This window comes from Dysidea avara, chromosome 15 (assembly GCF_963678975.1).
Source record: "Dysidea avara chromosome 15, odDysAvar1.4, whole genome shotgun sequence".
Taxonomy (NCBI): domain Eukaryota; kingdom Metazoa; phylum Porifera; class Demospongiae; order Dictyoceratida; family Dysideidae; genus Dysidea; species Dysidea avara.
The window spans coordinates 6,006,606-6,017,732 of record NC_089286.1 but is presented as its reverse complement, the minus strand read 5'-3'; the positions used below and the strand labels follow the sequence as shown (position 1 = coordinate 6,017,732).

General features: G+C 37.8%; 1 protein-coding gene across 2 annotated transcripts; it reads left to right on the top strand.

The window, feature by feature from the left end:
• Positions 1-5,048: 5,048 nt before the first annotated feature.
• Positions 5,049-10,420, top strand: LOC136245448 (protein mono-ADP-ribosyltransferase PARP15-like). Of its 2 annotated transcripts, XM_066036971.1 has the most exons (6): positions 5,049-5,917; positions 5,975-6,208; positions 6,270-6,730; positions 6,809-7,389; positions 9,654-9,971; positions 10,034-10,420. In XM_066036971.1, exons 1-6 carry the CDS (start codon positions 5,204-5,206, stop codon positions 10,315-10,317), a joined length of 2,592 nt encoding a protein of 863 aa, XP_065893043.1. In that variant the 5' UTR covers positions 5,049-5,203; the 3' UTR covers positions 10,318-10,420. The 2 variants fall into 2 exon arrangements, with proteins under 2 accessions (XP_065893043.1, XP_065893042.1); XM_066036970.1 differs by having other exon boundaries at positions 6,270-7,389.
• The last annotated feature ends 707 nt before the right edge of the window (positions 10,421-11,127 follow it).

Sequence of the window (11,127 nt, the reverse complement as noted above, 5' to 3'; positions counted from 1 at the left end):
TGTGGGGATTTGACCACCTGTCGTGTCCGGGGATTTGATATTCGGAAAAGTCAAATCCCCACCCCTCTCCCACTATTTCCCGGGAAGGAGGAGGTGGAGGATAATATTGAAAAGTGCATAAACATTAACTGCTATGTTAATTATGAACACCTTATAATATTATGTGTTCAAAATCACACTTTTATACATTTGAACTATGCATGAAATTCAAAACCTGCATGTGTGTGAGATTGCACCTCAAACCATGTTGTTCATGCCAAAGGTATGACAGTTGAGTCTAACTAAAACTACATACGAATTTTTTTAATAATGGATTTTAAAAAAGTAAACAAAATAGATAAATTAAAAGATGGCATTTTAATAAGGTAAATTGGGATCGCTGAAAAAAGTAACAAAACAAGAAGGGATCGCTGAAAAAAGTAACAAAACATGAAAGGATCGCTGGGGTTGCAAAGTAAGCCACAAATCCATAGTTTGACTTGGCAGAACAGAAAAATATTAAACAAAATGTTTACTTATTGTGTTATGAGTTAATAGCCATATAGCTACCAAGGTAGAGTAAAGTCAAAAGAGGATCACTTTTTTTCAGTGATCCCTTCTTGTTTTGTTGCTTTTTCAAGCAATCCCTATCAGTGGCGTAGCCACCAGGAAAAATTTTTACCGATGCAAAGTTTATACGTTGACCAAATTGAGGGTCTGCTTCTGACTCAACTGATTCACAAATACTTTTCAAGTATGGGTACTACTTTTTATTGATCTGATGTGATGTTTAAGTCAGAGATAATTCATGTGATGTTCAACAGCATGTGTTAAGCATGTCGAGCTAGGGAGTCTGGGGGAATGCTCCCCCTCAAGGAAATTTTACTTTGAAATGGAATGTGGAGCAAGCTTTTTTTTTTATTGTGACAGCTATGCATAATCAATTAGCTCAATGTAATGCCATGCAGTTAAAAAGTAATGTAAAGACAATAGACATAAATGTAAATGATCAAGCAGTGTAATGGGAATAGTGGCTATAATCTGTATTGGATGCTCTATTAGAGTATATTACGATGACTGCTCTATTAGAGTATCTCGATCTTTTACAAATTCAAACCACACAAAATAGAATCTATGGCTGTAGTACTTATCAGGGCTGGAGCCTATGGTACCTTGATGGTGCTGGACCACTTTTCAGCTACTGGGGTACAGCAATGCTGTCTAGTAATGTTTGAGTAGAAAATCTGGAGTGCCAAAACTCAGGCCTGCTCAGCCTGCTGTTAAGCATTTTTACCAAGGCAGCTACTTTGGTTGCCTCAATGGTAGCTACGCCACTGCCTATTTACCTTTTTAAAATACCATTTTTTAATTTATCTAGTATAATGTGTATGTCAACTCCCTCTTTGTACATGCACAAGCACACACAAATACTCACGCATACAGCTTCTACACACACACACACACACACACACACACACACACACACTGTATACACCCAACACAAAGTGTTACAGCTAGCAGCATCGTTTGTTCATCTTCAGGAAGGATTGTCCTTGACCTGTTGAGAATACATTGCCATCAACTAAGGGATTAAGAGAAATTGTAAGTCTTTTGAAGACACTTTAAGGAACACGTTCGTGCTACAATATCCTATGCATGCTTATGCACACGACCATTACACATGCATGCAAACATGTGTCCTTGAAAGTAAGTAATGTTCAGCCGTGCACATATTAACTATGCAATGGAAACACTTTCTTACATAAATCATATACACTAGCCTTTAGCTGAATGTCATGAACCACGATAGTGGGTTCATAATAGGTATCGTGGAAATTTTCAAAGATACTTAGATACTTATATGTGACTGAATTTGAGAAAACCGTCGATCTACGCACAAGAATAGATTGTGAGATACACGGTTTTAAAGATTTTAATCGAGTATAGCTCGGGAAGGCCAAAAGTTACGAGTTTGAAATTTTCACCGTGAATGCAGCCACCTATCACTACTGGACAATGATCCATGCTATTACCATAAAATTCCCATGATCCTATGAACTACGTATGAAAGCTGCAGTTGGTTTTTTTTTCATGGGTAATGAAATACCCATGAAATGCTGGAGTAAAATAATGTACCCACGAACAACCCATGAACGAGTGAGTTTTCATGGGTTTGTATACCATGAAAATTTGTGAATCACAGCCATGAACAACCTGTTGAAAACCTATGAATAATATTCATTGGCTTTCCACAGGTTTTTCATAGGTGAGATTTCATAGGCTTTTCATGGGTTGTGCATACATATAAACCCATGAAAACTCACTTGTTCATGGGTTGTTCGTGGGTACATTATTTTGCTCCGTGCATTTCATAGGTATTTCATTACCCGTGAAAAATACCAAGTACAACTTCCATGGGTATTTCATGAGGATCATGTGATTTCCATGGTAACAGCATGGATTTATTGTCCAGTAGTGTATGCTATTTAACACACTTTAGTCAGCAGTAGGCTAGTTATTGACATAACCATGATTTTGAGCAACCTTTTTCACCACGGTATCTATATCACACGTACATTACCTAGGGTGGTGGTGGCGGCGGTGGGAGGGCAATTGATATATGAAGAGAAAATGGCCGAGCGGGTTATATGGAGTGCCCAGCCTTATTATAGGGCCACCATTTCCACCAGCACCGCTCATTGCCACCAGCACCGTTCAAAGTGAAGGAAATACACTTAGAAAATGTCTGGACAGCTTCTCAAGACAGTCCACGTCTGTAGCTTCGTGCTCCAGCTGCCCAGTGCCATTCCAAGGTGCCAGTGTGCTCCCAGTAGCTCACACACGCCCGTACAAATCCACTCGAGAAAGCAGCCTTGGCAAAGTATTGGCTTGGCTGTGGTGCAAAAGTGTAGTGTATTGATGTGGCTATCCATTTATGGTGAAAAGTCAACTTCAAGGTTGTGTGCGTAGATCAACGTTTTTGTAAAATTTGGCCACATATACTTATAAAGATACTTAGATGCTGAGATACTTAACTTTTATGTTGGAGTGTTTTGGACTACAGTGGAACCTGTCTTAACTACCACCTCTATGGTAAGACCACCTCTCTAAAATGGTCAACTTTAGATTTACCTACTGAAGAAAGTATAAACTAATTCACCCATCTAAAGCATGATAATAGCCTAAGCGACCAGGACAATGATGAAGGTGTTGGTTGGGTGACAATGTCATAGATAGTTCGCTTTGATTTCTGGTGAATTTACAACTCAATATTTTTTTAATAGTTCCCATGAAGCTTTAGCTTTAAAATTTCTTGTTTGTATATGTACTTGTATGTATGTTTGTTAGTTTTTAAAATTTTATAGGGTTTACTTGGTGAAGTTGGAGAGAGTGGCATAGACCCTGGCCCTAATGTATGTCTCCAGTAATTTCACTGTGTCATTAATCCTGTTTTAGTCATACTCAGGGTAAGGATGGCAACCTTGAACCGACTGGTGCTACTGGAGCACAAGTGAGTCATCTTTTATTGTTTGTATAGTGTGTGTCATGTTGCCTTTGTTTCTGATTCTTCATTAAGAGCAAAATTATTTGTAATTTCACACCATTAGGGAAGCCCATGATCATTTGGTTGGAAATGCTATAAGAATTGTTTATGAAACAATTCACGGCAGGGAACTGAGGGCTCCCAGGCCCAGCTGGCTTGCCTGGAGGGAAGAGAGCATCAGGACTCACTGGAACTGCCAGCTACCCCTCTGGAACCTGGTGATGATAGAGATGACGTTGAAGATGGAGACCAAGGAGAACTTGTGAGTGTCCGGTTTTTTATTGGTGTATGTTACATCGTGGAGACTTAGCTTACATACATTGCTTTATTATTGTACGTGTGTTGTGTGTGTATGTGTGTTTGTGTGTGTGTTTGTATGTTTGTGTGTGTGTGTGTTGAAATGTTCACTCAGTCATTTATGTGTACCATTCGTACCTGTGTATATGCACACCTACATATGTAAATACACACTTAATAATAAATAAATAAACCCCACTCTTAATAAACCCCTCTGTGGTGGTTAACACGCCAGTTACAGTTGTGAATGTTGAATGTGCTGTACATGTATATAGTGGTTTTACAAAATTTAGTTATTTCTGTGTAACCAGACCCTAGTCTGGGTTTTGGTAGCATACAATAGAATTAAATCTGCACTCTTTTCCCCATGCTGCAAGAGGTATGATACAGTTCCAATAGATAAGTTGTGATATCACCCTGTAGGAATGTGAGGTGTTGATAAGGTGGTAAAAATTTTGATCAGTTTTCATTCTTCTGCACTTTTCCAGTCAATACCTCAGTCCCATTGTGTTATACGTCTTACCATGCTTGCTTCACACACTATGACGGTACATCTCTATGTCTAATGGCCATGCAATTTTACAAGCAGTTAGTATTCATAGGCTGTGATCTACATGTCAATTGAAAAAGTGCCCCAACGTCTTTTAAGTTCTGCCCCTCCTCCTGCCTTGAAAGACCTGTTTTGCCTCACCTGAAATTATTTTCTAGAAACATTCCTGCCAATAGTTGTTTTGATAATTGATTGAAAATTGAACAATCATTCATTCAATCATGTTTTGGCAAGATTTTAAAAATTCTGGCACAAAAAGGCAGATTGGTCCAAACCGTAAGAATCCCCCCTGGTCATGCCATTGATCATTTTTAAAGCAGGTTTTATTTATATTTGTAGTTGCTACTTGATGCTTTATACACAGGGTAGATGATCAACTATCACGCGCAAGATCTTTGGCATAATCTGGACAAATTTTGCGGATCTTCTGAAATAGGTAGTATTGACTATCTGTACTTAATCCATCTGGTACAACCTGAGATGGCAGACAATGGGGTGAGGAATGCCACAACGAATCCTTCACCAACACAATTTGGCACTCATTGCCAGAGTTGGAGCTCTTCACAAATACTGTGCCAGGTGAGGTAGCTTTAATATGAAAATGCTGCATTTGGGTAATCCCTTTTAAAGCAGTTTTCTTTGTGTGCTCCTCTTTAGTTAAAGGAGATATCACTGAATTTCCTGTTGATGTTATTGTCAATGCAGCAAATTGTGATTTGAAGCATATTGGTGGTGTTGCATTAGCTATAGCTAAGAAGGGAGGACCAATAATTCAAGAGGATTCAGATTGCTTCATTAGTAGGGAAGGAAAATTGAGTGATGGAGATGCTGTCATGGCTAAAGAAGTAGGGAAACTTCCTTGTAAGCGTTTAATACATGCAGTCGGGCCCAAATGGAGTGGAGGGCTACGCAGTGAAGATGCAGTTTTAAAGAAGGCATGCTTGGAGAGCTTGAAGTTAGCTTCAGATTATAGGACAGTATCCTTTCCAGCTATAAGCTCAGGAGTGTTCAGTTTTCCTGTAAACAAATGTGCTGAATACATGATGAAGGCATTTTTGGAGTACTGTGCAAGTTGTGCGCTTTCTGTTTTATGTGAAATTACAGTTGTAGTTCGTGATAATTCTACAGCAAGTGCTTTTACCCAAGAAATGTGCAAGAATCTTTTTAACTTTCAAAGTGCAAGGCAATTTTCAGCAAGTGCTCCAACTGATACCACATTAGATGAACATCTCAAGCACACTACACATCTTGAGCACACTTCATATCCTGAGAACACTGTGCATCCTGAACACACTGTATATCCAGACCACATTGTGCAACCTGAGCACACTTCTTTTCCTGAACACACTGCATATCCTGAATACACTGCACATCCAGACCACACTGCACATCCTGAGCACACTTCTTATCTTGAACACACTGCATATCTTAAGGCTAAGAGTAAAACTACTAGCAGAGAACCCATTGGTTATACTAATACAAAGTCTGATCATGATGTTATCACACAATTTATACAGCTTCACAAGGGAGAATTGCTAAAGCAAAAGGTATAGAAAGTATTAGCATTTTCAACATGTTTATTTCATTGTTTGCTATATATACAGGCTGACGTCTATGTCAACACTGTTAGTCATGACCTAAACTTAAGGAATGGAGCAGTTTCTATGTCACTACTTAAGGCTGGTGGTAAAGTTCTACAAAACGAATGTAGGGCTTATGTTGAAAAGAATGGGAAAGTTCATGTTGGTAGAGTGGTGGTAACTGGACCTGGTTCAATTCAATGCAAGAAGATTATTCATACAGTTGGGCCAAGTTATGATGGGAAACGCTCTGAACAGGTAATTGATTAATAATTGATGAGAATAACTCTGTTATACAGTTTTACTCCTCTTGATATAGGTGTTACAACGTCTTGTTTTGAAGTGTATGGAGACATGTGATACCCTGAAGGCTTCTTCTATTGCATTTCCTGCCTTAGGAGCTGGTACACTTAACTACCCATCAAAGGTGGTTGCTGATATTATGGTTAGCACCATTGTCTCTTACTTGAAGACTAACATCACTTTGACATGCATCAAAACAGTGAAATTGGTTATTTATATGGATGATGCTTATGTACAATTTAATGAAGTTTTGTATAAGCTATCTTTAACTTCATCAGCAGATTATCAATCTGAGTTTGTCAAAAAATTCTCACATGCTCATTCGCATATCAAGATATCTCAGAGTACTTCAACTCAACCAATTGTGACTAAACCACAGCCACTCAAGCCTGGCACTACACAATTTGATAAAATAGAGGAATTCGTCACTATAGGTGATAGTGGCAATTCAAGCAGAAGAGTGCCTCATGTAAGGACATCACAAAACTTGTCAAATTCATTGTCTTCGTGGATTTATGTTAGTGACTGTAAACAAGTTTCAGATCCTCTAAGCACTGTATCTGTCCATCCCAAGAGTCCGGTTCTTCTTGTGCAGATTTATGCGGAAACTTTGAGTAGGGTAAAGAAAACCAAAGATCGATTACAGAGGATTATTGATGACCAGTTTACAACAGATGCTCTGACTGATGAGTTAATTGCAAAACTGTCTAATGAGAAGAAAGGTGCTTTCACACGAAAGGCCAAACAGAAACATGTTGAAATTATTATTAAAACTAGTGCTCCCCTGATTTGTGTGCAACTAAGAGGAGACCGTAATGATGTTGCTGATTTGAAATTTGAAATTCAACAAGAGTTAAATCAAATTCGTACTTTTGAATCATTCCACAGAGAAGCTAAATTGTTACAAGACAAAATAAAATGGTGGTGGTGGATAAATGATACCAAACAGTACAAAGATTTCGATTTCCTTACCAATTACCGAATAGAGCGGGCTTATCAAAGTACTAGAAACTCAGTCTTTACTGTTGAAACAAAAGATCTATTTGTGGAGTGCAATTTTATAAAAATGGAGGCCAAGATAAACCATTCAACACACATGATAAGAAGGGTGGACCTTGCAGATATGTTAAAAGAGCGTAAGTTTGTAGCACGCATCATGTTAGCTTAAACTTGTCATGTGTATATCCTTGGAGACCTATATGTGACTGGATTTGACAAAACCAGGCTTCCACACATCCAGATATCTGACTTTAAAGGACCATAACTCAATGTAGGACTAAGCTATCACTTTCAAAGTTTGACCTTTTATAAGTCCTTGAAATTAGGTTAGGTATTCCTAAGGCTGCAGCACATGTTGCTGCAGACCTTCAGTGCTGGTCACTGTAAAGCATTAATACAATACAATACAATACAATGTAATGAAAGAATTTTGTGAAAATTTGTAAGCCAATAGCATACTGAGTGGTCAAGTTACAAGCGGTTAAAGTCAAAGAATTGGATGTGTGTGGAAGCCTAGTTTTGTCAAATCCAGCCATATATGTATTTATGTGTGTTACTCTCCTTGGTTAAGTAACAACAGCTGTATGAAGGTATAGTAGAATAGTATGTTTACATTATAGTGATCATAATAATATTATCCACACAAAAACAGCCAAGCTATGAAAAAATGGTGCGGCCTTAAAAAGCCTGGGTGAAAAAAGTTGTGAAATCAAAGGTGGTGCCCAAGAAATGGCTGCAATGATGTTAATGCTAATAAATTTTAACAATGCACACAGCCATTATTAAAATTTTTAGCATTAACATCATTGCAGCCATTTCTTGGCCGCCACCTTTGATTTCACAACTTTTTTCACCCAGGCTTTTTAAGGCCGCACCATTTTTTCACAGCTTGGCTGTTTTTGTGTGGATTTCACTCCTTTTTGTACTTTACAAGGCCCCAAAACCAGCCTATGGCTGACTTTGAGGTTTGTCTTTACTCACATTTCTTCTTTTCTATGTAGATACAATGATGATTATTGAAGACAGACTTATAAATGTATTTCATTGCATGATTTAATTCAATATTTGATAATATTATTGTAATACTCTAATAGAGTGCACATTTTTTTGAGGACTTCTAATAGAACATACATAGAATGTTCTAGAACAGTCTAGAACTTCTATTGGTAGATCTATGAAATTACAAACGTTTGACTATAAGCAGATTTCAACTAGAAATTTCATTTATAAAGCAGAAATTAAGTGAGGTGATCAGTCAAGGTAGCAGTGGTTCAGTGGTTAAGGATGCAGGTGTTAGGTATGGAGGTCCCTGGTTCGAACTCTGGTAAGTTTTTTTTTCGACATTTTTTGCCCACCTTTTTTACCCCGTGGTGACTGCTTTATTAGAGTATCTCGATCCCGCGATTTTACACTTGCTTAGTTTTTGCTTTATAACTTTGTCGCTGTAACTCTATTGCTATTCAAACTATCAAAAGGCACTGCTACGATGATCAGGCTATCTACACACCAATTTTCAAGTTATTTCTATGCTTGGTTTACCCTGTAGCCGTGACAGAAGTTTGATCTGTTTTTACGTGAATAAACGTCCATAACTCCTTGAATACTAATCAGACTTACAACAAACTTGGTACGTGAATCCACCGTTACACGTTCTTAATTTGTGCCAAAGATCGAGGCAATCGAGTTACACGTTTGCATTTTATAGCAATTTTTGCAAAGTGTGCGAAAAGAAATCGAAGCCCCCGTAGCCCCCCGTACGGCATAAGAAGGAAAAAACGAAGAAATTAAAACGAAATTGTGGACACCCATATCTCACAAATGGCTGTTGCGAATTTAATCTAATTTGCTGTGTGGCGTACCCTACCTGGGGGACAGCTATAATGCAAAAATAGTGTGCTTTGGAGAAGAGGCCATGGAGCTATGCATGCGTGAAAAAGCTGTTTTCTTTCTTCCTGTAAATATACTCACGGTGTGGTCGCCGGCTTTCTTGGCCGCACGACACACTACCGTGTGTCTTGATGTAATTATACTCACGGTGTGGTCGCCGGCTTTCTTGGCCGCACGACACACTACCGTGTGTCTTGATGTAAATATACTCACGGTGTGGTCGCCGGCTTTCTTGGCCGCACGACACACTACCGTGTGTCTTGATTATAATGAAAATACAAAACCTGTAGCACAATCATGAGCAAATGAGTCCCTCCACTTGTTGTTCTGAGCTCTACTACTATTATTATTATACTACAGCCACTTGAATGCATATTATAGTATTACAACTCATTTTCACCAAAAAAACTGCATTGAAAAATTGAAGCTCTAATGCGTAGGAGACCCCATAATACCTTATGCATTGTTAACCATAAAAATTGAACCAGTATGAAGTTAACAAATTATTATGTAGGTGATAAACAACCATCCAACTGGACCCAGATACCCAAAGAGGTTACATGTACTCTGGTTGAATTAAATCCAAGAAGCCAAGAATACATCACTGTTAAAACCAAATTTGAAGAATCCATGCGTCATGGCCAAATAGTAAAAATTGAACGAATACAAAATACTGTGCTTTATTCTCAGTACATGGCAAGGAAAAGAACAGTGGAGATGAAGAATCCTCCAGGAACTACAAATGAAATAGGATTATTCCATGGGTGTCCTAGAAATGTGGCTGATAAGATCAGTCATCAAGGATACAACAGAAGTTTTGCTGGAAAAAATGGTAAAGTTTGTCTTAGTTGTTGGTATTTGTATGAATATGCATGCATACAATTTTTTCTGTAGCAACGCTGTATGGAAAAGGTGTCTACTTTGCCCGTGATGCTAGTTTTTCAGCTAATGACCAATACTCTTCCAGAGATCAATATGGCTATAAGTACGTGTTTTTGAACAGAGTTCTTACTGGTCAGTATACGGCTGGAAATCCATCTTATATTACTCCACCTCCTAAGAGTCCAAGTGGTCATGATTTATATGACTCTGTTGTGGATAATATCTACAATCCATCAATATTTGTGATATTTGCAGATGCACAAGCTTATCCTGACTACCTCATTACCTTTATTTGATTATAGATACTTGCATAGAAGTATACACAACTTTGTGTACTCTAAGTATTGATTGATAATGTACCAATTTGTATATATACATTAATTTTGCAACTCAAATTAATGATTTACTGATGAGCAATTATATTGTGTGGTAAATTATGCATACACTGTAAGTACACTCTGCAAATTATAATATAAAGAGCTATGCGGACATTAACTGCATGGCTAAACAATGCATTACTATTGAGTTTTTCAAAAAAAATCACTTCAAAATTGTAGTTGTAAGATACTATGTGTATACTTTCGTGGCTTATAGAAAAGACAAAGAATGTGATGGCCTGTGAAAGCAGGACATGTGGGCACATGCATAAAATTTTGAACTTTCATGACTCACGACTTCTAATGCCACCAACCTATATGGCCATGCACTTATTTCACGTTCAATTAGCAATATAATACAAGTTACAGAATGTAAATATCCCATTCTGTTTTTGAGAAAAGTTTCCTTTTTTTTTCAATCTGACTTTATATAATTATTATACTAGTATTTTTTGGCTTGCATGTGACCAGAAGTCATAAACATCTCTTTTTCGTTGTCGTTGTTGTTTTTACCAACTGACCAACCCATTTGTTGCAAAGCATTCAAGCAACAACTTTTCAAATATAGGCATGACCTTCTGCCATTATGCTATAGTATACTTTTCAATGCTAAGAATGCCTCCCCATGTGTGCAGTGTTCACACTTTCCAGCTTCCTTGTGTTATATTATAGAGTGATTATGACCTGCAATATATGGTCATAATATGTGAATAATTATTTTCAATCAGA